The sequence below is a fragment of the Balaenoptera acutorostrata genome, chromosome 1 (assembly GCF_949987535.1).
Source record: "Balaenoptera acutorostrata chromosome 1, mBalAcu1.1, whole genome shotgun sequence".
Lineage (NCBI taxonomy): Eukaryota > Metazoa > Chordata > Mammalia > Artiodactyla > Balaenopteridae > Balaenoptera > Balaenoptera acutorostrata.
Window position 1 is genome coordinate 18881123 of NC_080064.1, and position 27751 is coordinate 18908873.

Sequence of the window (27751 nt, forward strand, 5' to 3'; positions counted from 1 at the left end):
AGGAACTAAGGAATCCAAAACATTTTGTGATACTATAAAAGTTATTTATTCACTATACACAGAACATGTCCCCTATAAAATGTACATGTAAATCACTAGAAAGTATATTTGGTGAACATTTTCTCAATTACAGAACATACTAAATCAGTTGGGAAAAACAGCTGTCTGCCTCAAAATAATCTAATTATAGCACCCAGAGTCTCCTTTACATCTGATGCAAAGTTAAATACTTATTTTGGGGATTGTTTCCTACCGTGTTTGAGGAGGCAGAGTTAACAATTATATATAACTCTAGTATATTACAGTCACTGCACAGTAAATCAGTTTATTACAGATTAAAACATCATTTTTTCATTATTTGTATTAATGGGATGAAAACAAATACTGGATACTTTTAAATGGCAAATAACCACAAAATTACTTATCTTTGATAGTATATTGGGTTTTATAATTACATAGGATATAAATGGTGTAAAATAGTTATAATACACCTCAAACAAAACAGTGAGGCCACACTGTAATGATTCACTAGATTGTGCTCAGTAGACATTTATTGAATAAGTGAATTTTATCTATTTTTCTCCCCAATTACCCAGTACAATTTTTGCCCACAGTAAGGGCTCAGTAAATGTTTGCTGAATATACTGACTAGGAAAGAGGTGAGAAGAGATGGACCCTCTTAGCTGGATGTCAAGTATAATTGGAATTTATGTGGGAGAGTGTTTAAGGAAGATGTAAACCGCATGTGGCATACAAGTAAGGAAACTCAGATGCCAACAAAGCAAACCATTAAGCAGAAAACACTGGCACTGGAATAAACAAAGGCAAGATTTGCCAATAGCAAAAACAGAACGGACTTTAAGAGATAAGCAAGTTTATACTGGACCATACCTTTTCTCACCCAATTCAGTTTGAGACAGACCAATAGAGGCACTGTAAGAGACTATGGCTGTCTTCCTTGATATTCAAACATCCTAGTTTCCAATTTAACATGGACCTGTTACCCATGAATCAATATAAACCTATTCAGATTTAGGGATTAGTTTCCACAAGTACAAAGTTGAATTTCCTTTTATTTGTCCTAAAATGCTTACTTTCAAACTTGAAGGGACTTCAATTATTCCATGTAGTTTCGATAACATTCTTTTATCTTTTCAGACCAGAGTCAAAATATTCGTACAGTATTCATACTGCAGCACCTTCCACCCACCCTTTGGTCGCTTGAACTGCCCTTCTTTGGTTCTTTTTCCGCTTTCTCAGATCTTTCTTGAAGTGTAGTAAGCAGAACTGTACTGGGTATTCCAGCTGCAGTTTGGTCTTAAATAAAAGAAGGATGTTTGTCAGTTTGGTTTTCTTTATTCTTCTCTGTGGTATACAGGATTTTGTTAGTTGAACTGGATGTAGCAGCTTACAGGGCCAAATTTTCAAGAGAATAGTATAATAGTTCCCAGGTCTTTTCCCTGGGTTGTAACTTAACAGCTCATACTCTATGTAGCACCTTTCCTTTCTCACTGAAGCATTATCTGTCATTATTCTTCTTGCTTACTTGGCTTCAAAAAAAAAAAAAAAATGCAGAGAGATCTTAAGCAAAAAGAGAGGTGAAGTGTCAGCTCTCACTTGAGTCTTGATATGTTCTACTCCAATACTGAGCCGTGCCAGACACACAGTAGATACTCAATAATTATGGAACTCAACCATGTAACCCAACATTAAAGCCCTGTATAAGGATCCTTAAGTATCAGTAGGATCCTATCATGGGTTCAAATATAAAATAGTCCCTTTGAAGCTATGTTATTTAGGTATGTCACTTTAGAAATAACATATAAGGTTCTCAAGAAAATAGCATGAGTCTAAAAATAAGTGACACAAGTAAAAAATAAAAACGAAACTATTACTTCTAATTCTATACAGACTAAGAAAAATTAAATGGGTTATTTCCCCAATCTACTCTAATTAGTCCATTAAAAAAAAAAAATCTAAGGATCCGGCTGAGCTCAAATCCTGGATCTGCCTTTTATTGCTTTTTCTTTGTGCCTCCATTTCCTTATCATCTGTTACACGAGAAAATAAAAGTACCTTTCTCACAGGGTTTCGTGATGAGTGAATGAGTTAACACATCAAGCGTTTAGAACAGTGTCTGGCACATCATAAATACTCAATAAACATCAGCTATACTTGTCATTATAAAGCAGCTTGAACTCAAACCACAAAACACCTAAACCAGTTCCCCACAGTGATTATCACTTAATATTAAGTGCTCACGAACATTCAATGCAAAAATATTTTAAATCACACCATAAACATAAGGCCCAATCCATCTTGTTTAGGATGGGGAAGAGTAGAATTATTGGTCCATCGAATAATGAAAATATAAACTTAAAATTAGCTGACTCAAATTTCATTTTAATGCGTATCTTAACACTACCAATAACCTCTAAGTTATTTAACCCAAGGGGTTTAATAAGCAATAATGAAACAACTCTGACATTACATAAGGAATTTTTAGCTACTACGTAAAAGATGTACCTTTCTGGCAGGTTCTATCATTTCCAAAGTAAAACCTGTGCCTAGTGCAACACTGAATTAAAATACTCCTAAATCCGCTGTTATTGTATAATCTCATTCAAAACTATAATAATTCCAGTTAATCATTATTTCCTTCATTTTGTTTTTATTATAGCATGTTTGCTTAATTTACAGCAAGCAGAAAATAAGCTGGGTCTTGTTTTGATCCAAACATTGATGTTTTAAAGGTTGTACACAATATTTGTTAAAAAGAACATATAAAAATACCTTTTTAGAAGCTTCTATAAGAAAGAAAATACAAAGTTTAACCCCACAACTTTCCTCTTTCCTAGAACTGCAAACTACTGCTACAGTTTTAAATAGACTTTTTGTTGTTTAAACTATACATCCAGGAAAATCTAAAAAAATTAAAGAAACGTGCATATAAATGATTGCATAGCAGAACATGAACATTAACTGCAAACAGTAAAGAAATGAAAGTTAGAAATACTATCAAATATACAAAGGTTCTAGAATCAATCCTTTAAACACATTCCACAAACAGTATTTAAAACCACCTTTTGTTCTTTACAGGCAAGGCCTAGATTATTACTAAAACCAAAATTGAAAAAAGTAATCCTCTAAAAGGAATGGTTTCCCCACAACATTTCTTACTTATTATGCCTGTAAGCAAGCAATCTAAAAATTTTAAGGATGCCAGCTTTTATTCTGAAATGAGATTGGACACGTCAAGTCACTTTTTATTGCCCCCAAATGATCTCGCAGAGAAATGTTAGAAATTATAAAGAGTTAGGGTATTATTTTCATCAGGAACTACATGGATAATCAGTCAAAACCTCAAGAGATGTGACTTTCTTAGTTTTTTCCAGAATTATTTAAAATCTCATGGCACCACAGAATCACGTAGAATGGGAGTGTTGTCTTTTTACTTGCCTCACATTAAATAAACTGAGGCGTGAAGAACAAGCCTCCTTCATAAAGATATGGGCCAATTTTGATACAAATGCACACACCAAGTGCTTTAAGCATCAAAATTCAGTCCTTTTACACTATGCGCACACACAAACAAAACCTACTTTGAAAACACTTTACTTGCTTTTAACAGCAGTAAGAAAACTAAGCAATATTATGGTCAACAATGCTCCTTAAAGTTTAGAGTAACTGCGTAAGAGCATTCTTTTCCCCTTAAAATTATTTCTGCCATCATCAACCTGCCCAAATTTTAAGGGGGGTTTTTCCGATGTTTGTATGGTTCCAAATCTTCACAGAAACCAGAAAAGTGAAGGCTCCGTGTTTCAATCAAAAACTCCATCTCCCTGAAAATGCTACTTAACCCAGTTGGCGTCATTTCCCAAGACAGTGGGGTTAACAAAAGAACTATTCCACACTGTGCCATAAATGATCATCGTGGGTCTCGACACCTTGACAAGACAAAAAGGTCCACCCTGAACCTACATGTGTCTAGTCGGGTCAGTGTTGTACGGTGGCTACAACTTCACTTTTGTATCATTCTACCTTATTAGCAAGCTACATTTCTAGGTTAACAGTTCTACCAAATATGGATATGAAAGTTTATTTTTAATAAGACAATGTTGCAAATTATGGTCAACCAACATCTTTTCACCAATACCTCAAGCATTAAAAAATGAGAATCTTTACAAAAATATACAGAGACACCACAAATTGGTAGCTGCCCATAACATTAAACAAACTGGACTCTTAAGAGTGGCTTCTCAACAGCATTTCATTTTAATAATAACCATTGCCTGGTACAGGGAAAACTGACAAGTGTTTTTTTAAGCATCATTGCAACATTGTATTCCTGATAATTTAAGTAAACCAAACTATGAGTAAATGAATGATACATGCCTAAAAATATCATGGTTTATACTATCAGTGGCCACTGGACTTAGGACTAGTCCAAGACCTTGATCTAGATTTTGACCTAGACCTAGACTGTGATCTTGACTGAGATTTGGATCTAGGTGGTTCTTTTTTCCTTGATTCCTTTTCATATCTTGAGCCAGACTTATAATGTGTTTTGGAATCTGTTTTAGAGGTGCCTCTAGTTTTGGTGTGAGATGCAGACCTAGAACGTGATTTAGCCTTCATTTCTTTCTTGGGCTGGGACTTGGACCGTGATCTTGAATTGGATTTAGATCTTGAAAAAGATCGATTTCGGTGTTTGAATCTTTCAAAACAGAGGAGAGATACAATTAGAGTAAAAATTAGATTCTATATTAATCAAATTTGTTATTTTTAGAGCAAAAGTTCACTCTGAAATTGAAAAATGTATAGTCTTTTTCAAAGCAAAGTTATTTACCTATCATTGTCGGAATGGCTTCTGCTACGCCGTGGTCTTCCAGTCGGTCTACTGCTAAAAAGTACATCAGAAAAAGCAAACAGTGACACATGTCTATTTACAAGTTTCTAATTAAAAAAGTGAACCATAAAACTTTTAAAACAAAGCACTAAAAATATTTTTAGTCTCAATGAAGCATACAATGTACATAATTAAAAGTACACAAGATTTTAAAAAATTAAAGGCCAACAAACTAAATCTTTTCTGTGGTACACATCACTTACTTTCTAGGACTATAAGATCTTCTATAGTTGTAATCAAAGGAACGACTTCTTGATCTCCTTCTTTCGTAACTTCGGCTTCTAGAACGTCTGTATCTGTCATAATCATCATAGCGTGAAGAACTATACACATTCCTCCCTTCCTTGGCTTTCATCTGATTTGGAGCTATGAAATACACAGAACAGAAATATTTACAAACATTAAAAACGTAGTATTTAAGCCTCCAAATTATAGGAAAAATTCCTGCATCCCCTTCCTTTATGCCTCCAAATCTGTGGCTACTTGTGAATGTTAATCTTGGAAAAGGTATTTATTTTCAAGCAAGTCTATCAGAAGACTGTTTTATGTTAAAAATGATACCCTCAAATATCTCCCCAACTATTTTGTTTTTTCAAAGACCTCTCACATCTAGTTTGTTGTCCAAAAATATGCCAACTACTTCGACATTAGGAAAATATACCATGAAAGTACTTTTAAAATTCCGAATTAAGATACAAATGACTTCTGAACCATATGCTAATTTGGAATTATCCTACCATGGTCTCCATTCATTAGGAACAAAATTAACAATGACAAAATACTTAATGGTGGCCTATGAATGATATGTTGTGTCAAAATGCAATAATATATAGTTATACAGTTCTGAGAAACCATGACAAAGAAAAGCAGAAGAAAACTAACACTTGTCAAATGCCTTAGACAATACCCACATCCCGGACAGTCCTCAATCCTTACGTTATCTCATTCCATCCTATGAAGCAGATACTTTATGCATGTGTGTATGAATGTATAAATAACACTAACTACCCCGGAACCTATCATTCAACCCAAGAACTAGAGAATCACCAATAGCTTGTGTCTACCTAAGTACTCCCCCTCTCTTTAGCAACTTTTTTTTTTTTCCAGCAGCTATTTTAATCTCTATCTTTTAATATCTTGCTTAAGGAAACATAACAGTTGAGCCAGAATTCAAAACCAGGTGTATCTGACCCCAAAGCCTGTACTTATGCCTCATTAGCATGCAGCCAACACCTGGTGTATGCCTGCATATTAATAAAAACCAAGTACTAGTATAAAATCTTTTCTAAATTTAATCTATATAGTCTTTCCCAGTCTATCTGTTCATTTCTAAAGCCAGGCACCTACATAATTACCCAATTACACCTTGCTGATCTTTATGCAGAAAGAAATGGCTCAAGAGAACTAAAACTTTCCAAAGTTTATTCTTTTCAATTCCACTCTTAGTCTATTAAACATGCCACAGCTGATAGATCTACCTTCTTAAAGAGTCCAAAAACATATTTCAGGCATTCTGATCACTGCATTCTAAATCCTTTTGTCTACCCTGAAATTCTGCAAAGTATTCAAAATACTCTATCTTCCCAAAAACTATCTTTCTGGGTTTTGAACAGATAGACATATTGCACAATACTTCCAAGAAGCACTCTCAGAACAATTTGTATGAATATGATGTATTTCCGCGTGCCACAACTACTGAAGCCCGTGTGCCTAGAGCCCATGTTCCGCAAGAGAGAAGGCACCGCAATGAGAAACCCATGCACTGCAACGAAGAGTAGCCCCCGCTCACCGCAACTAGAGAAAAGCCCACGCGCAGCAATGAAGACCCAAAGCAGCCAAAAGTAAAATAAATTGGCTAAAAAAATAAAATTAAAAAATAAAATTAAAAAAATCTGTATTTATGTCAAACCTAACCTCCCAATTCATCCCACCCTCCCCCCTTTCCCCTCTTGTGTCCACACGTCCATTCTCTATGTCTGCATCTCTATTCCTGCCCTGCAGACAGGTTCATCTGTACGCTTTTTCTAGGTTCCACATATATGCATTAATACATGTTTGTTTTTCTCTTCCTGACTTACTTCACTCTGTATGAGAGACTCTAGGTCCATCCACATCTCTAGTGGGAACCTGTGGTATAGCACAGGTAGCTCAGCGCAATGCTCTGTGATGACCTAGATGGGTAGGATGGGGGTGGTGGTGGGAGGGAGGCCCAAGAGGGAGGGGATACATGTATACACATAGCTGATTCACTTTGTTATACAGCAGAAACCAACACACCTTTGTAAAGCAATTATACTCCAAGTAAAAAAAAATCTATATACAGAAAAAAAAAAGAAATGATGCATTTTACATATAGGCATAAAGGTACTTACTCTTTCGATCCCCCTGTGCAAACTGTATTTCAATTTGGCGTCCACAAATCCATTTTCTGTCCAAATTATGTAAAGCATCTTCTGCATCACGAACATCCTCAAATGTGCTAAATGTTAAGGGGCTTGGGAAGTTTTGCAAACTTTGATAATGAATGAAAGTTCAGTTGGTAAGTCTGGAACAATTCACAATCTCTCGATATTATTCTAGAAAATCAACCAGACCCCACTAACTGGTTGGTTGATTGAGCTATAAACACTTTAGAGTATTAAAGCACTTGTGACTCCCTAAGGCATGAGTTTGAAAACACTTATGAATACATATTATAAAGTTATCACTGAAATAAGGCCTGTTATAGCTGAACTACCAAGTAATCCCATCAGAAGATCTTCCTGAGTTTTAAGAATTTTACAAGACAAAAAAGAAAAACAAATGCCAATTTTATTTTGTATGCTAAAACAAAAATTTCTTAAAATAAAACCAAAACTGTTTTTCATATTTTTGTTTCAAATGAAAAAAAGAAAATGCCAATAGTTCTTGTGTAAGCAAGCGGAATATACCTTACAAGAAACTAAAGCATCAACCTCAAATTAATCTTGCTATTTTTCTCAGACATATCTAACATTATTATTTCACTTAGTTGTCTTCCTTATTACACCTACTGGGAAGACTGGTACACCAGCCACTTGTAGATATCAAGACAGTATCAAGCAATACTTAAGACATCATATTATATCCATGCACAGACTATAAAAGCATGCTGCCAAGAAATAACAGACCATTTCTAAAGATTCCTGGACTGGAAAGCCCTGACCTTGACACTAAACATAAAGCTTCCCGTAGAGAAGTGCGTTTGGGACTGGTTTTCAATTTGAGAAATTTCAAGATAATATTTATAAGCCTAAAGCAGGATCTGCTGGTACCCATTTTTGATCTGAGAGGCTGTTGCCTTGTTCTCCCCCAACAAAGCTATTCTGACCAAATTTAGTTCCTTTCCTAAAACCACCATTCTAATAGAAGCCAAGCACATATTCAGAGCAGTGTTTGATATAAAAGCTTCTGAAGGGGAGCTAGGCTAGGTCTGGCTGTGGATTTTCATTCTGTACTAAAATTCACTATTCTAACTTGTCCATTTCTATTTCTTAAATTTGAGAGGAGTGCAGATATTGAGTGCTGATTTAAAAACATCCCTGAAGCGATATACTCCCTTCAAGACTGATATTAATATTCTTTTATTCCAGAGACTAAAAGGTCTGCCTCACTAGATTTCCTATTTTTTGTTCTGGAAGGACTTAAAGACCACAACAGGGTCCCAGTTCTCTCTCTCTGAGGCTATTATGTGTAGTGAACGAGAGGTTTTCTCAAGTCCTGAATCACGAGGATTTCATCATGAAAAGACAAAGGCTGATGGGGAGTTTAGAACCTTGAACACTATAATCAAACACCCCTCCAGGTTAATGCAGTTGAGCTCTAAAATAATTAAAAAGAACAAGTTCATTTGAAGGGTTTACTACTTTGCTACTTTGAGAGACAGAATAACTTCTTAAAGGATTTAGACCAAGAAGTATAAAAATTATTAATGAAAGCCAATCATCCTCTGGGGCTACCCTCAAAAACAGAATCCTGGGTTGGATGAACCATGGCAAGGTTCTACCTGACCTGTTAAGAGAAAGCTAGCTGGGAATGGGGTCAGATAGAAAAGAGGACCACAGCAGGGACAGTCAAATATCATTCTGATGCCAGTTACGGAGAAATTTGTACTCAGGGTCTTTGCAAAATCCTGATACCTATTTCTTTTTAACTATTTGAAGACCACAGACAGACTTTGTGTTTTTTTTAGCTATAATTCACCTTGAGATTCCTTTGGTTAACTCTTACCTGGCTCAAGTATCACATACTCTTGAGTCTAACTGCTGATCCTGGTTCCCAGGCCACCTCCAAACCAGGTAAACTCAGGCCAACATTGTAAGCCAGAATGTACCGTTACCTTTTTTTATTTTAACCAAGCCAGATATACCTCTTATCCTCTCTGTAACAGAGCTTTGCAACCAATTCCCACAACTGTCCTTGATCACTGGCCCTGCAGGAGTAGCAGCTTTTGGCATTTTGCCTAAGTCTCATTAGAACTCTGCTAAGTTTCAAGAGATCCACTGAATTTAAGCAATGAGAATTTTTCCTAGCCTGAAGTCCACAGCCCAAACCTTTGTTGCCACAAGGAGGTGATCTCACTGAAGGAAGTAATGTCACCTGAAACTCTGGGCCAAGGAACAATTTCCCACAGATCCTGATTACGTACCCATACCAAAGATAAGGCCTTCTGCAATCCATTCTGGGCCAACTGATCACATGTGCTAAAGCAGTCAGGGCCAGCAGGTTTCACAGAGCTAAGCTTCAGATGTTAGGAGTATGTGTGTGCCCCTTTAAAAAAATCTATAAACAGACAGTATCTTTAGTGGATCTGACTTTCTAAAACCACCGGAGCCGTTTCTAAGTAGTTCCCAGTGCATGCACCTGTCTGCCCTCTAAGCACGGCTCTATGGAGTCGGCTTGACTCCAGAACCTCATGCTACTCCAAAGAGCACTGCCTGCTACCCTATAGCACCTGACCACTTGGTCCAAGACAGAAATATGCTGAGTTTAAGCTTAACAACATTACATCCTGGTACACTTTAACTTCACAAGCTAAGAGAGAGTGCATTTATACAAGACCACATCACAACATCAAAGGCCCATGTAAATCAAGTTACAGGTTTTGTCACTAGACCAAACCAGAATAATTTTGAAAATTAACTGCTTACAAAACATGAGGAGAAAAAAAAAAAAAAAGGAAAATAGTTATTCTGTAGGATACATCAGGTATGACTCCTTTAATCTTGGCCATCATTCAACTTCATCTTGACCTTTAACTCTTTAAGTGCTTGTCAGAAGGACTTGTCATGAGATGCTTGGCCAAATATGACAGATGGCTTTATCTTTAACTTTGAAAAACAACCTTTTCCCCCTTTTGTAGATAAAGCGAGGCTTTGTCTCCCATTAGGCTTGTCCTTCTTCCAGCTTTTCTTTATATTTTCTTTTCCCAAACTCTCCCTTCTCTTCAAGCCTGATCCTTAAGGTCTTTGGCTTGTCTACTTGCCTTAAGTGTTGAACTCTACTCTAAAGGTTCTTTCATGCTTTCTCTTTGGGGTCGCCATAACTGTACAGCTTTACATTCTCTGAGGTAACAACAGAGGACAGCAAATTAGGGGACAATATTAAAGAAGTTTACCTCATTGTTATACAATTTGTTTTTGATCACGTGATTCAAGTTAACAAACAAGAATACCAAACTTTAATTGCTAAGCACAAGAACATATTAACTTTTGAGTTACATTAAAGGTGGTAGCAACCAGAGTGTATTCAGATTTAAATCACATATTATAATCATTGATTTGAGTTTCAGCAGCATGAATGGGAATTGAAATATGTTACTGTTTTTGGATCAACTTTAAGAAATAGTAAGAGCAATGTGTGAGTCAGAGTCAGAATTAACTTAGAAAAAATTGAAGACAAAACATTTATTAGAAGACCAAAAAAAAAAAAAACTACTTTTTAGATGTTACCTCTTACAAAAACTTGAATTTCAAACTTCAACACCCCTCACTAATCAGCCATCTGAAGAAAGGATATTGAACATATGCAAATCCTCTTGGACGGCGAGTGTAGAAATCAAGTGGAACATACACATCAACTATAGGACCATAACGACCGAATTCGCGTCGTAAATCTTCAGACCTAAAACATCATAAAAAGATGCCAAATTTTTAAGTCCACTCCTTTCAAAGTTTATTTGTAAGAAATAGGTTTCTTTCTGTAATATCTCAATTAATGAAAGAGGCTGTGCCTGTGCTATGTTCCTGGGTGACCTGAAACAAACAAGCTTTCTAAATCTCAACATCAAGAGCCAATGGTAAGAATATACAACAATATGTCTTTTTGAAAAAGAAAAGCCAGAATGCAAGATTCTGGAAGATAATAATGCAGTTTATAATAAAACCTATTACTATTTTACATTAACAACAGAAAAACAGACATTTAAGTAAACTTGATTACAACTTATCTCTATTGCTTTTATCCACAGCCTTCATTTTTCATAAAAAGTATAGTAGCATTAAGTTGTGGGTAACTATTGCTATGTTTTTTTTTTTAACAGTATCAAAGCACCTCTAGTATTCTGAAAAATACAAAGCACTTATTTTACCTCCAAATTTTAGCGACAGGGTTACACACTTAATAGTAGGTAGATACTGTTTGAAAAATAAAAGTCACAAATATATATAATTTCTCAATAAATGTCAATATGACATAAAGGGGAAAGTTTCCTAGATGCTAAAGTAATTACTATTGCTTACTTACCCTACTTAAAGGTAAGACAGAAAAATATAAATCATACAAGGCTAAATTTTTTTGATTTGTGTGTGTGTAGAGTGATTATTTGTTAAACAGTAAATCTCATCCTGTGATAAAATCTCCAAAAAAGTCTGACGGCAACTCCAAGCAATTAAGGGAATTGGCGAGAACAAAGGGACGGTCCAGATTAATCCAATTTAGCTATCAACGTCCTAATGGTAGAGGCTTCCTAAACCTCCGTTTTCAAAGGGTGGCCAGTATTTCGCGGAAATGGGAAGAACTAGTTCGTACCGTTTAAGTGGAAAAATTTTATATCTCTAATCTCAACATTCCCTTTATCCAAACATCTACAACACCAAAAAAAAAAAAAATCGCAAATAAAACCCAACAACAAAAAGGGTAGCAAATGCTTCGCCATACTCCCCTCCCCCGATCCCGTTATTTTACAGCAGAGCAGTTTTTCTTTTTAACTAGGGGGAAAAAAAATTTCTGGGCCAAGGGGGCGTGCACCCCAAAGAACGTGAACTTCAAATCAATGGGGGGAGCCGATGTTCGGTGGAGGCTGAGGCTGAACGCCCGGAGAGGAAGCGGGAAGGAAGGGGCCCCCATCTGCGGAGGGGGAGGGGACCGAAACGCCGCCACGCGGCCCGCTCTCCCGCGGCTGCCCGGGAGGACCAGCGGCGCCGCCCTCGCTCCCACGCGGCGGTTATGCCGGCTGCGCGGCCTAGTTCGGGCCAGAAAGCCAGCGCGGGACCCGCCATCTTCAGCCCTTCCCCTCCCCCGGCGCAGGCCCAGCGCGCCGCCGCCGCCGCACCGGTCCTTTCCGAGCGCCCGCGGCCTCCCCTCTTGGGCTCGGAGTGCCTCCCCTGTACATACCTGGTATCGTCCGCCACGTTCCTTACGAAGAGAGACGTGTTGGGGGGACGCAGGTACCGGGACATGACGGCGGCGTGGGTCTCAGCAGGGACACTAACGGGCTCAGCAAACCGTCCGCAGCTCCGGCGCCGGAACCTCGAGACACACAGCCGGAGAACTCCGCTACGGCAACCGCCTCTTCTCGCGAGAGTTCACTCCCGCCTCCCCCCCACCTCCTACCTGAGTGCAACGCCGGGACCTGCAACGGTTCTTTCCCGCGAGATCACGCGGCGTGCGCCTGCGCATGCGGGCGGCGGGAGTACGTGCTGCAGCTTAGATCTCATTCATTGGCTTCTTGAGCTGCCTCCCCTTCTCTCGGTAGCCCGCTCTTTCTTTCTTAAGTGCTTTATTTTGCCGCCCTTTTCTCCCTTGCACCGCGTTCTCCCCTCTTAACCGCCCCCGCCAAGTCAGGAAGCAGATGTTTTAACCCGTACACCATACTGTACAGTTTTTACAAACTGGACGGAGTTTTAAATATTACAATTCGGAGGGACAGGCTTTCCCCTGTCTGGTCCATGTTATAACCTGGCTTTTATCAGATCTCTCAACGGCAAGAGAAGAATTTACGGCCTCTCGTGTTCGTGTGCATGGGAAGGAGGTGTGTGTCCTTGCAGAGATAGGCCTGCCTCTCCAGTGCTTTCTGCACGCGGTGGACTCACTCCCTGAGCGCCTTTGCCCAGGTCGCCCCTCGCATACACCCTTCTTGGTTGTTTTCCTTCACCTATCCACGGGGTTTTCTCCCCATTAAAGGCTGTTCCCTACCAAAATGGGACGCAAACCTCCCATATTAGTCTCCATTGTCATCTACACTGTCTTTGTTACTAACGGCTTCCTGAGTGTGCATTGTTCATGTATTGCAGTGTTTCTCCATCTGTTAGAATGCTTCTGGCATGTAGCACATTGCCAAGCAGATAGCAGAGACTCAAGAACTGTTTAAATGAACTTTTATTTTACAAAACGACAAAAAAGCATAATTTTTGCATCAATCTGCATCCATAGCAATTAAGTGATTTGATAATCTGTTGTGCTCTGTAGGAGAGACGTTGTTTTTCTATGTTTATATTTTCCAAGACGCTTTGGACACTTAGTTTATTAAAACATTTATTGATTACCTATTATGTGTCAGACATTACGTTAGATGCTGTAAATTCAGTGGTGAAAAACATGGAGCTTATGTTTCCGTAGGAAACAAACTAGTCAACAAGTAATTGCAGATCTGTGATATGAAAGAGACAGTAATGTGACAGTTTAAAAAAAAAAACTTTTTTTTTTAAAGAGTTGCTGAACAAGTGTTTCCTTACTCCCCCCTCCCAAATTAATTTAAGCACTTTTTAGTGGCTAGAAAACAGACTCCTGTAAATTACCCTCAGTACTGAGGAAATTAATACAGTTTGGTGGTACTCCACCCAACTTTAATATGGATGAATGTTTAGAACAGACTCTGATGCATAGTGAGTGCCCTATAAATGTTAATCGGACTGGCTACATAATTTGTGGGGCTCAGTGCAAAATGAAAAAGTTAAAAAATTAAGATGACAATAGCAGAGCACTAAGCCAAGTGCGGGATTGTTCTGAGAGTGGGGTCCCGTGCAACTACACAGGTGGCACGGCCATTGAAACCTGCCCTGAATGTTAGCAATTATTATTATTACTCATAATGCCTTGAGAAATAATAAGAGCAAGTGAGGTACAAATATTTACTCACTGGAATCGCTTTCTGCCTCACATACCAAGTGCCCCTTTATCTTTTGTGCTTCAGTATCCCAGTCTTGAAAAAGATGATACTGGGAAAAGTAGAGAAAGTAAGCACCGCTCAGCTGGGGCTTGAGCTGGGCAGTTTACCAAACTCTAAATCTGCTGCAGGTGGTGGTGGGAGCACGTGAGGCAGGTGGGGAGGGAGATACACCAAGGAATTTTGGAAGTAAAACACTTCCTCACTAAAGTGCTGCCATGTGTGGTTAAGAGCACCGTATTTCATTCCGAGCACAATACCAGGGTTGGTAATTTTTTTGAAAGCCAAATGTTAATCTCTGAAAACGGTCTGTTGGCACTGTACCTCTTCTTGAAGAAATTATGTTTTATTGGGATTTATGTCAGAAAACCACTTTCCTTGCGTACTGTTCTCAGAATTGCACAAGTAAAACCCAAGTGTAAAATATATACCTATGAATTTCCTTGATCCTAAAACAGCTCATTCCTGATTTGTGGACAATAGTACAAACATCACGCCTGAGAGGGCCGTGCTGCTAGCTAGAGGGAGACTCACAGGGACAAATTCTGTGTGTTAAAGCCATGGAAGTATGACCCTGTCTCCACAGACAAAACCAAAACCTTGAGTCAGTACATCAAGCTTCATTTTATTGCTACAACTGTTTGATTCAGACAATTGCCATGGATGGGGCTCGGCACTGCCTCTGTCTCCATGAACAATCAATTGGAAGCATGCTCTTTGAATGCGTTTAATAAGACATGCCTGGTGCTTCCTAGATGCCTTCTCACTCTAATGAGTAGGCAGCAAACCAAGTTCACCAGACTGAGGAGGACTCAGTGTTGCCTTTTAGACATTCCTTACTTGTGGGTCAGAAACTTTGGGGCACATACATAAACACATTATCAATTTACCTATGTACAGACTCTTCTTTTAACCTCAGGCTCCCACTAGTTCTGCTCCGTGGGTGAATTCACCACTACCGCACATATTTGTTTATCTTACTCCTTAGATGATCTATTCTAGCACGTGGATTGCTACCTTGAATCTGCTTAAGGTAAAAATCACTTGTTATATCTTAGCCTCCTTTTTAATGTCTTAAAATAACATTTTTCCCAGTTATAAATGTCCTGTGTTTATTGTTAACATTTTGGAAATAAACTATAAAGACAACTAACATTACCTGTGATCATACCACTCAGAACTAATTACTTCTAAGACTTTTCCAAATTTCTGAGCATTTCTATAATTGTTTAAATTGGGGTCATACTATATATACAGTTTTATAATGTGTCTTTTTCCTCACTAAACATTTTATAAAGAATTATCTTCTGGGGCTTCCCTGGTGGCGCAGTGGTTGAGAATCTGCCTGCTAATGCAGGGGACACGGGATCGAGCCCTGGTCTGGGAAGATCCCACATGCCAAGGAGCAACTGGGCCCGTGAGCCACAACTACTGAGCCTGCGCATCTGGAGCTTGTGCTCCGCAACAAGAGAGGCCGCGATAGTGAGAGGCCCGCGCACCGCGATGAAGAGTGGCCCCTGCTTGCCGCAACTAGAGAAAGCCCTTGCACAGAAACGAAGACCCAACACAGCCAAAAATAAATAAATAAATAAATAAATAAATAAATAATAAAAATAAAGAAAAAAAAAAAAAGAATTATCTTCTGGGGTTTCCCTGGTGGCGCAGTGGTTAAGAATCTGCCTGCCAATGCAGGGGACACAGGTTCGAGCCCTGGTCTGGGATGATCCCACATGCCGTGGAGCAACTAAGCCCGTGGGCCACAACTACTGAGCCTGCACTCTAGAGCCCACGTGCCACAACTACTGAGCCCGTGTGCCTAGAGCCCCTGCTTGGCAACAAGAGAAGCCACTGCAAGGGGAAGCCCACGCACTGCAAGGAAGAGTAGCCCCTGCTCACCGCAGTTAAGAGAAAGCCCGCGTGCAGCAACGAAGACCCAACGCAGCCAAAAATAAATAAATAAAATAAATAATAAATAAAAAAAAAAAAAGAATTATCTTCCCTGGCCATTAGATAGTTTTAATAGGTATAGTTTTTAATCACTGCTGTATCAGTTATGAATTGGGTTCAATTGCCTGTAACAAAAACTTGAAATAATAATAATGTTGATCATGTTAGCTTACACTTATTACTGAGCACTTAAATGCCAGGCATTTTTCTCACAAAAGAGCAAGGGAAATGGCTCAAGAAGTAGCAGAATGTTACAACTTTCAGAGGTCATTCTGCTCATAGTTTTCAGTTATTTTAAGTCACATATATTAACCCATTTAATCCTCACTCCAAACCTATGAGCTAGGTTACTATTATTCTTTCCATTTTATAGGTGAGGAAACAGGTATACAGAGTGGTCAAAACAAATTAGAGTTTCACTTATTTATTTATTTATTTATTTAAAAAAATTTTTATGAGGTCCAATTTATCAATTTTCCCTTTATTGCAACATATTTTTTGTTTTGTTTTGTTATTTTGTTTTTTTTTTTCTTCTGCTTATTTATTTATTTATTTTTGGCTGTGTTGGGTCTTCGTTTCTGTGCGAGGGCTCTCTCTAGTTGTGGCAAGCGGGGGCCACCCTTCATCACGGTGCACGGGCCTCTCACTATCGCTGCCTCTCTTGTTGCGGAGCACAGGCTCCAGACGCGCAGGCTCAGTAGTTGTGGCTCACGGGCCTGGTTGCTCCGTGGCATGTGGGATCCTCCCAGACCAGGGCTCGAACCCGTGTCCCCTGCATTGGCAGGCAGATTCTCAACCACTGCACCACCAGGGAAGCCCTTATTTATTTTTTGTATAATGAGAAGTCAGGAATAGGGAGTCCAGGACTGGTATGGCAGCTTCAGGATATCCAGGCTCCTCCTTCATTCTTTCTTCTCTGTTATCCCTAGTTCTGGCATCTATACTCAAATTGCCTCATGGTCACAAGATGGCTGCTGGAGCTGCAGGCATCATGTCTACATTCCAAGAAAAAAGAGTAGGACAAAGTTCAAAAGGCATATGCTACCTGAATCACCACCCACCCCCCCCACACTCAAGGAACTTATTAAGTCAGAGACAACAATACCCACTTATACATAATTGGCCAGAACTGAGTCTTGTAGCCAACCCTATCATCAAGGGAGGCTAACCACTCTTATTCTCAACAAAATTAGAGTTCTGTTTGTAAGGAAAAAGAGGGAAAGGAAAGATGTTGTGGATACATTAAAAGGGTACATTTCATTGCATGGTTGTAGCATAATTGATTTATGTAGAAACGGTGATGATGATGATGATGATGATAATAAAAGCTAACACTGAACAAGAACTAACTACATGCCAGATACTGTGTTTATCATTTTATCTGCATTATCTCATTTAATGATTTAATCCCCATTCTACAGATGAAGAGACTGAACCTTTGAGACATTATAAGGCTTTCTGACTGTATATAAGGCTGAGGGAATAAAAGGTAATTTAAGACAGTTCCTGTGTTTTCAAGGAGTTCTTAAGCTAGTGAGGTACACAGTATTTGTAAAATTGAGTTTTAGGTTAGTTTTACATGGTTCATAATTGACTTATCTTTATTTTAATCAGATTAGTTCTATATCATCCAAGATGCCCATCAATTACCATCCAGTCCCAGAGAGTAACAGTAGGCCAAGTAAAAAAGCTGCTTACAGGTATCTATACCTTTTATGAGTGTCACTGAGCTTATAGTCAGAGACTGTTTGAAGCACAACGCGCAAATAGACAAACATAGTTAACTTGACTAAGTTTTGGGGTGCCAGACATTTGGTCAAACATCATTCTGTGTGTGTCTGTGGAGATGTTTTGGGATGAGATTAACATTTGAACAGGTAGACTGAGTAAAGCAGGTTGTCCTCCCTAATGTGGGCAGCCTTCATCCAATCAATGCAAGACCTGAATAGAACGTCTGAAAGAGGCTGTGTAAGAGGGAACTTCACCTGCCTAACTGATTGAGCTGGGACATTGGTCTTCTGCTCTCGGACTGGATCCTGAAGGCGCTGTGGCTGAGGCTATTAGCTAACAACACACGTGGTAGGGGAAGGTCACTCTTGAAAGGGAGACCTAAGCGGACACATTTCTGTTACTGAACTCACGTTCCGAGTTCATGTGCCTGACACACAGTGAGGCCAAACAAACCAAAACGTTGGACTTTGGAGCAGGGAAAGGTTTATTGCTGAGCCATGAAAGGAGAATGCGTGGCTTGTGCCCCCCAAAACCTGAACTCCCCGAAGGGTTTCAGCAAATCATTTTTAAAGGCCAGGTGAGGGAGGGGGTGGTCACAGGGTGTGTCATCAGCTCATGCACAGTTCTCTGATTGGTTGATGGTGATTGATCCTTAGATAGGCCTACGTGCACATGATCATCAGGTAGTTAATTTCTTGCATTTGGTGGTGGTTTTTAGCATCTGAAAAACTCAGGAAATATGTATGAGATACTATTACCTGGGTACTTCAGAGAGGAGCTACAGCAGAGGATATGGGGGAGGGGTCTGTCCCAGGAAGGCCCCATAGGGTCCTGCTCGGTTACACTTACATGATGGCTAAAGTCCATGCCTTGCTCTGTGCAGATCTCCTTATTCTGACATTATTGGGGATCATCGCCTTCATGGGTCCCACGGGTCTTTCCTACTAAGGGAAAAAATTGGAAGAGGGAGGCTCTTGGGATGAACTACAGCTCCGTAGCTGCAGCTGGTCTTGGGCCACAGCTGACACCCATCTTGTCCCTCCTCCGCTTTCCTCATGCTCATGTCATTTCTTCAAATCTTGATGGCTCACCCATGGTGGTCTGAGCCCCTCGTCACCATGTCCTTCTCAGGTCAGAGTTGCAGCACTTGTCCATTTACAGTACAATTGTCAAGTAAGTGATATCAAAAGAGACCTGACTAGATCACCTGGGTTCTTTTTTTTTGGCTGTGCCACGCGGCATACAGGATCTTAGCTGCCCAACCAGGGATTGAACCCATGCCCCCTGCATTGGGAGCTCGGAGTCTTAACCACTGGACTGCCCGGGAAGTCCCAGGATCACCTGGGTTCTACACACATTCCTCCCAACCCCCGTGGCATCACAGTAACCCTATCTCTTCCTGCTGAAGGGGTTGGTTGGCAGTCGTGAGGCACCGTATCCCGGGCTCAGCATTGATCTTTGTACCTGGCAGGTTGGCGGCAGGTTGGCAGCAGCTAGGTCAGTCTTGGCAAGTGGGAATGTACACCAGGCGTCAGAAAACTACAGCCCTCGGGACTAGTCTGGCTTGCAGCTTGTTTTTGCATGGCCCACGTACTAAGAATGGGTCTTAACGTTTTTAAATAGTTGAAAAAAAATCAAAAGAAGATTTATACTTATTTACTTGTTTATTACCTGACTCCCTCTGCTGAATGTGTTTCTTTTTATTTATATTTACTTATTTATTTTATTATTTATTTATTTTGGCTGTGCCGTGCCTTAGTTGCGGCATGCATGGCATGCATGTGGGATCTAGTTCCCCCACCAGGGCTCGAACCCACATCCCCTGCATTGGGAGCATGGAGTCTTAACCACTGGACCACCAGAGAAGTCCCTGAATGTCAGCTTCTTAAAAGCAGGGACTTGTCTGTTTTATTCATGCCGGAACAGTCTCACATCGCAAAAGCACGTAATAAAATGTGAATCTATGGAACCCTTGTGCATTGTTGGTGGGAATGTAAAATGGTGCAGCCTCTGTGGAAAACAGTTTGGCCCTTCCTCAATAAATTTAACATAGAATTACTGTAGAACATAAACATAGAAATACCCAGCAATTCCACTCCTGGTGTATATACTCCAAAGAACTGAAAATAATGTTTGAACAAAAATTTGGACATGAATGTTTATAGCAGTACTATTCACAATAGCCAAAGGTGGAAACAACCCAAATGCTCATTAGCTGATTAATGGATAAATAAAATATGGTATATTCATACAATGGTATATTATTCAGCCATAAAAAGGAATGAATTACTACCACATGGTTGAATCTTGAAAACATTATGCTAAATGTAACAAGCCAGACACGAAAGACCACATACAGTATTGTATGATTCCATTTATAAGAGATATCCACAATAGGTAAATCCATAAGACAGAAAGCAGATTGTGGTTCCCCCTTCTGGGAGAAGGGGGAATGGGGAGAGCCTGCTCAATGGGTATGATGTTCCCTTTTGGGGTGAAGAAAATGTGCTGGAACAAGGTAGTAGTGATGGTTGCACAACATTGTGAATGTATTAAATGTCACTGAATTTCACATTTTAAAATGGTTAAAATGGTAAATAGTATGTTATGTGCATTTTACCACAATAAAAAAGGACATAAAAATAAAAAAAAAATTTAATCTATTACTGAATGTTTGACATTTGCATTGTTTCCACATTTAAAACTAACCCTGAGATAAATATCTTTGTACATTTTGGTTAGGACAGAGTTCTCAATTTTGAATCACTGAGTCAAAGAATATTAAAAAATTTAAGGACTTGATAGACATGATCAAAATGCCCTTTGGAAATCTGTACCAATTTCACTCTTCTTATTCATTCAATAAACATAGAGTAAACGTGTAGAGTTTATATTCTCTGCTAGAACTGGGAGTACACTGAAGAATAAGCCACAGTTCTCAGGGGGTTGAAATTTAACTGGGTGATACAGTCATGTAAGTAGCCAGTAACAATAAGGGATAAGAGATGGAAGTTTAGGGTGACACTGAAATAAAGAAGGAGGACTTAATTCCCTCTGGGTTAGGAAGGGAGATGATATCTAGGAGATCTAGGAGTTTTCCCAGCCTGGGTCAGCTACTCTCACCAATTCTGGACATCATATTAAAAAAGAAGTTGCAATTTTCTAGATTCTTATAGATTAAAACTTTTACTTCTTAAAACTACATTTATTTGATTGCTAGTGAAATGAAGATTTTTCTCATGTTTACTGACCATTTCTGTCTCTCCTTTAGCCCATTTTTCAATTCGGATGTAAACATTTTTCTCAGGATGTTGAAGAGTTCTTTATATAGTAAGGATACCTCTGTTACAGTTATTTTCATGGCAAATATATTCTGCTAGTTTGTAGTTTGTTTTCAAATCTTGTGTAGGGTGGTTTTTAAAGACAGCTTTATTGAGGTATAATTTACATACCATAAAATATGCCCACTGTAAGTGTACAATTCAATAATTTTTAGTAAAACTTTTAGTAAAATTTAAAGTGTACAATTCAGTGATTATATGTGTATACATATGTAGACAAATTCTCTCTATATGTATGCACACACATATATATGGTGTATAAATATAGAGTAACTATGGAATTGTGCAGGGTGTTTTAAAAATATGTATATATCTTTCACTGTATATAGTCATAGTGTTTTTATTATTATTTTTGAGCTCAAACTACTGTAGAGATTAAAAACACCAGTAACCAAGTCTTCAACATTCTTTTTGGAACCATATTTCATAATCAATTGTTATTTATTTTCCTGTCTGGAACATGAGAGGAGGCACACAGTTATGGGGGAAAAAAATCACATTAGATTTTTTCACATGGAGAGACCTTCAGCATGAAAAGCAAAGAGGCAGAGATTTAATTGTTTAGCCTAACTGCTGCTGTACTGGCAACTAGGTGACTTGGTTAACAGGCAGCCCGCAGGCATGTGGGAAGATCCGAAGGCTTGGAGCCCACTGTGAGAAGCTGCCTCAGTTACCCAATCCTGATTTAGGGCAAGATGACCTCTGTTTTAGCACTGCCCTACGTTTTGACTTTCCTCCCTCTCCTGGCTCCGTGTGCACACAGTGTCCCATTTTAAAGCACCTTCTTCTTTCTCTTTTTCCTTTCCTGAAGTCTGACTCCTTCTAGAATGCTCTTGGCTCAGTGTTAACTTGTGGAAAGCATGCAGTCTTAGCCGGAGGTAACTCCTGGAGGAGACAGTATGTTTCTCACAGAAAGCAAAGCCCTTACCCTTGACCTGGAATGCACTCTTTTTCCCAGGCCTGAGGGATGTAAAAGAGATTAGCAAAGCTATCTCAAGCCAGGAGACCTCGGGGAACTGAGAGTCCTGGTTGTTCCTTATGGCTGGGGGCTGTGTGTGTGCCTGGTTAAGGGAAGATAATGTTCAAGGATGGTCTTTGTAAGCTTGTTGACGTCCATGGTGGTGAATGAACTGAGACGATAAGCAATTCTATGAGTTCATTGTCTAATAATGAGTTCCTCTTCTGTCTATATTAGATTCAGTAAATTCTAAATAAAGTGCCTTGCAACCATCAGTTGTCTTGGTCCTTCTGACCCCATACTCACGGTGCTATTCAGTCCCTTACCCCTCTCCGGCGGGACCTGGAAGACCCCCTGCGGTGGCTGGACCATCGCATTAACTGTTGGAGAGGGATGACTTCTGGATGATTCCCACTTTTAGAGCGCATTTCAGCTCAGGTCCTTGCCTTGAGGGTCAGAACATATCAACTCCAGGCATGCTCCCTACATCTCATCCCTCCCCTGGGATTTCGGCTCCCTTTGCCCCATCCTGACACACCCAGGAGACAGGGAGGCTGGGTCGCCCAGGTATGCCTTTGTCTCCTGGGCTTTTACGCTGTGAAGTCAGTGTCATTATCTCTATTTTCAGTTGAGGAAGCTGAGCCCAAGAGAAGACAAGGGGTTTTGCCAAGATCCACAGGTGAAAGCAGTACAGACGTTGTCCTTCTTTGCTCCTGCCCATGACTTGTCTGGGGAATCCCTCGCTTTCCATGTCTTGCTAAGAGGCAGAGCCTGCCTCACAGTATAGATGCTTGTTTTCCCAGCCTCCCTTGTAGCAAAGGTATGGACCTGTGATCTAAGCTTCACCAATCACACGCCTCTTTTCCAGAGTTAGACAGCAGGCTGGAGCCCCACAGGAGCAGGGACCACAGAGAACTCTCCCGGGTGGCAGTGGTGGTCACAAGAGTGGCAGAGACCAGTGCCCAGCCACCAAGCAGCATTCCAAGAGGGGCTGCTCCTCTGTTGGAAGTGATGCGTGGAACCTGGGGTTTAAACCCTCAGCATCATGGGAATCTTGGGAGTGACTGAGGTCCCCACTCACTTTGAACTGGGCTATGAACTGTCATCTTTTAATGGGCCATATAGTTTTGGGTAATGAGCCTCTTAGTGTCAACCTCGACACACCGAGGATCAGAGAACCTTCCTGCAAATTTCAGCGTTGCCCAAGTGCCCTGATACCCAAGTACAATTCTGGGGGAAGGGGAAGGGGAAGGATGTGGGCCTCTACATTTAATGAAGATTATATTTTTTTCCCATCCACATAGGTAAGAGTTCAGAGCCAGATATAGTATGACATAGACAAATAAAGAAAATATTATATCTTGTATCCAGGTGTTATGGAGCAGAAAACAGCTGCACTTGGGAAATAATTCACGTTTTAATTTTATTTAGATCTCCTTTTTCCCCTACCCTCATAATCATAGTCATGATGATTGACTATTCATATTGAGAAGAAAAACCTGGTCTGGATCTGAAAGTTTTATGGCTGCTCATTAGGACATCCTCTAGTTCTGCTGATTGACGCTGAGTCGAAAGACAGGGTCTGTGAAGGAGCAGCCAGCAGTTGTCCTTCCATTTCACCTCCTGTTTGACCACAACTCTGACATCAGCCCTCTTTAGGAATGCAATGCTCGATTCACTGGGAAATCCTGAAAGAGCTGGAGAAACGAGAGGGCTGAAGGAAACAAGGGCTGCTGATAATAGGCTAGTGTCTCAAAGCCTACAAGTCTACATGGAATAAGTTCTCAGACCTGGGATCTTGAGGCTGAGGGGGAAGAAGTACAGGAGTGCCCTGAGGGAGGCACAAAGAAGCAAGGACCACAAAGAACTCTCCTTGGTGGCTGAAGCGGTCACAAGAGTGTCACAACTGTTTAGCTGGAGCCAAAAAGACTTACAAAAACTCAGAGAATGCAAATAATTAAATGCTCATTGCTATAGGAATTGCTGGTACTTAGCTTACCTAAAAAGGTCCCAAGACATCACTCCTATTTGAAATGAGAGCACAGGCCCACAGAGAGGTAAGCACATCTCTAGTTAGTGGCAACATCAGGATGGAAATGAGTGAGTGTTGACTTCTCTCTAGTGTGATTATGCAACATTACTGCTGTTTCTGGTTAACTGAATGTTCCAATTACTTGTACATGTTCACTGATATCAGAAGAATGTCAAGCTTGTTGGCAGAGTATGGAGCATATAGAAGGTGTCATGGGTGGTGGAGTGGAAAGAGGATGAGTTTTGGAGTCAGACGTGGCTTTGAATCCTCATCTCAGCCACTTTCTAGCTCTGGCTAGGAACCCTGGGGTAGTTTACTTAGTCCGCCTGAGCCTCGACTTTCCCATCCAAAGATAAGGATGAAATATTTATCCCTGATAGGATTTCGTAAGGATTAAATGTTAATATATGTAAAGTATCTTGCACATATGTGGTCAATAAATAGTGTATTAATGTTATTATTCTCATTTCTTGTTCATGATTAAAAGTTAATCAATAAGAGAGTACTTAACTAAGTACCAGATATTAATGTAGTTTCATCTCTGCTGGTAGGGACCAAAGGTCAGGAAACAACGGGTATTAAGAAAATAAAAGGTGAAAACTTAAATATTGTCAGAATTGAAGAGCATAATCAAGGCTGCTATGTTTAGATGTTCAGGCTGTGTACCACTCAACACAGGGGTACAGTTCACACAAACGTAACGTAGATGGTGCCCTCTGGATTTGTTCAGTGTACAATCTGAACAGTCATATGTGGTGGCTCTCAAGATAATAGATGATTAATAGTCTTCAATGAATAATTGGATGTTTTGTAAAAGAAGACCAGAAAGCAATTAAAGATGTCTTTGGATTTTATGGTTGCAAGGGCCCTTGGGGATTATCTAGCTCAAATTCCTAATTTTTCAGATGAGGAAACTGAGATCCAGAGAGGGAAAGGGACATGCCTCATGCAGGGCAGAACTGGGACAAGAACCACGTCTTTGGTTCTTTGCTGATTGCCGTTCGTGTTGATGAACAATTTTCTTTGTTGGTAGGAGTTAGTATTCTGAACTACATCTTTTTTTTGAATTTATTTATTTTTGGCTGTGTTGGGTCTTCGTTGCTGCGCGCAGGCTTTCTCTAGTTGCGGCGAGCAGGGGCTACTGTTCATTGAGGTGCACGGGCTTCTCATTGCGGTGGCTTCTCTTGTTGCGGAGCACGGGCTCTAGGTGCGCGGGCGTTGGTAGTTTTGGCACACGGGCTCCGTAGTTGTGGCTCGCGGGCTCTAGAGCACAGGCTCAGTAGATGTGGCGCACGGGCTTAGTTGCTCCGCAGCACGTGGGATCTTCCCAGACCAGGGCTTGAACCCATGTCTGCTGCATTGGCAGGCGGATTCTTAACCCCTGCGCCACCAGGGAAGCCCTGAACCACATCTTAAACTTCCATAGAGAAGGAGGATTTATAGCTGCTTTGCTTCTTTTAATCTTTGTCAGGAGCAGATTCGGGATGGCTAAGCAGAAATTTGTTTAGTTCTGAGCCTTTGCAAGTTTTCTCAGGGCACATGATTCCTGTTGAGCAACACACTTGAAAACATTTTGTTTGCTTCTGCTTTGACTTGACATTAGCTGGCAAGCTGTGTGGTTTAGTAATACCCTCAACCAGGTTGCTAGCTTGGTAGTAATCTGAGAACAATGTCTCTGGAGGCCCGCTGAGCTCCTCTGAAGGTTGCTATGGAGAACTGATGAACTGCTCCAAGTTATAATTCAGAATTAAACAGGCAGAGCCTTAGTGGGGCCTATGGGAGATGGCAGGAAGCTGATATCGGGCAGTAAGTGCCTTGGGCTTCCAATTAACAGTCGTCTATGTATTGCCAATTCATTTTCCCTATCCTCCACCGCCAGAAATCAGCCAGTAAATGGCTAGGTTGGAGGCAATATGCCACTAGGTGCCATGGGGATGCCAGGAAGGCTAATTGGTCTCTATCAGTGGCATAGACTTGAGGAATTCAGAGAGTGGAAGAGTGCTGAGGGCTGGCGCCTTTGGGAGGGGGCTGTGTGGAGGAATTGAACCTGAGCCTTGCTGTGATCGTTGGGTAGGCTTGGAGCAGAGGAGGTAGAAAAGATGAGAAGGGGAATGCACTTTGGGTGGGGGAAATGACAAGCTCAAAGGCTTAGAGGGAGAAATATACCAGATGTGTTTGGGAAATGAAATATGGATCAATCTAGTTGGAATAGTGAGAAGTTACGAAAGGAAGCTTGGTCTAGCTTGGTAGGTTTTTAACCTCCAAGCTATGGGGTTTTGATTTTACTCTGAAGGTAATGGAGAGCTATGAAAGGTTTCTAAGATGTAGGCAACATTGGTAAGTAACTTCAATTTAGTCTTTGAGTCTTTGACCTAAATATAAGTAGAAGAATGAGAAAGGATGCTGAATGACCAGAAGGGTAGACTATGCTGGTCATTTGCCTATTGCTCTCGGCCCTTATCTGCCTTTCTGTGCTCTGCTATGTATCAGAGAGAGACAAATGATATTTTCCAGACTCCCGAGCTAGCTGGTTTCTGTTTAGGTTTTGTCAACGAAAGGCACTGGAAGATGAGAGGAAGAGAGAATTGCCTCCCTTTCTGACTCTGGTTTCTTGTGGTGTCTTTGGCATCAGTGACAGCAGTACAGCTGAGCAGTACGGCGTTGGTGGTGGTGACAGTATTGGCTCTAGTGACAATGGCAGTAGTGGATCTGGGTGGTGCCTGTGGACACAGGAGCAACAACCTGTAAGTGCAGGCTCCCAGGCTCCTGCTCAGACAGCTGGGTTCCAACAACCAACAGGAACCTTAGGGATACTGTGCCCCGGGCTTCAGGTAACATTTTTGCACCTCTAGCCCAGAGTGGTGATGGCTTCCTGAAGTTAATAATCTTTGAGTAATCACCCCTCTCCTCTTCTGCTCCTCCATCTCTTCTAATACTCTTGTAGCCAGTTCCTTTATTAAATTCTTCTGTCCGAAATACCTAGAACTGGTTTGCTTTCCTTTGATTGGATCCTGATTCATACAGTACCTAGTATACTTTCTTCACTTGGTTTCTACAACACCACACAGGGTTCCCCACCCCATCCTAGTAGACACTCTTTTTCAGTCTCCCTTGCTGGCTGGTTCTCCCTCTTCAACTTGACTTTTCATATTGGAGTGCCCTAGGGCATGAGACCGGTTAATGACTTTCATGTGAATAGTTAATTTTCCAGTGATCTAAAGCTCTAACCTTATCTGAATACAGCTCCATCACCCAGGGGCATGGGAATACTTTCTTTTTATTGATGGGGAAATTTAAGATTTCTTGCCCTAGGGACTATTTTATCCATACCATCTTGAGAGGTGATTCCACATGTTGCTTCTACCTCTGAAGCTGAGGCTAATCCCAGATTATTATAGCTGAAGAGGAGTCAGAAAGGATTTGCTCACTT

At 40.4% G+C, this 27751-nt stretch overlaps 1 protein-coding gene across 7 annotated transcripts; it reads right to left on the minus strand.

The window, feature by feature from the left end:
• Positions 1-521: 521 nt before the first annotated feature.
• SRSF10 (serine and arginine rich splicing factor 10) lies at positions 522-12752 on the minus strand. Of its 7 annotated transcripts, XM_057547159.1 has the most exons (7): positions 12542-12750; positions 10944-11050; positions 7282-7383; positions 5113-5275; positions 4850-4903; positions 4616-4717; positions 522-1317 (listed from the first exon to the last, which is right to left on the minus strand). In XM_057547159.1, exons 1-7 carry the CDS (start codon positions 12604-12606, stop codon positions 1257-1259), a joined length of 654 nt encoding a protein of 217 aa, XP_057403142.1. In that variant the 5' UTR covers positions 12607-12750; the 3' UTR covers positions 522-1256. The 7 variants fall into 7 exon arrangements, with proteins under 7 accessions (XP_057403142.1, XP_057403130.1, XP_057403127.1 ...); XM_057547147.1 differs by lacking the exon at positions 4616-4717 and having other exon boundaries at positions 4850-4900; XM_057547144.1 differs by lacking the exon at positions 4616-4717 and having other exon boundaries at positions 12542-12746.
• Positions 12753-27751: the final 14999 nt, after the last annotated feature.

What these genes read in the sequence shown, in the direction of transcription:
- SRSF10 (XM_057547135.1), bottom strand. Translation starts at nt 12,606, where the DNA reads ATGTCCCGGTACCTGCGTCCCCCCAACACGTCTCTCTTCGTAAGGAAC. An exon ending in AACGTGGCGGACGATACCAG is followed by an intron (nt 11,051 to 12,541) that starts GTATGTACAGGG and finishes ATGATGTTTTAG; the next exon opens with GTCTGAAGATTTACGACGCG. An exon ending in AGCCATTCCGACAATGATAG is followed by an intron (nt 4,718 to 4,849) that starts GTAAATAACTTT and finishes CTGTTTTGAAAG; the next exon opens with ATTCAAACACCGAAATCGAT.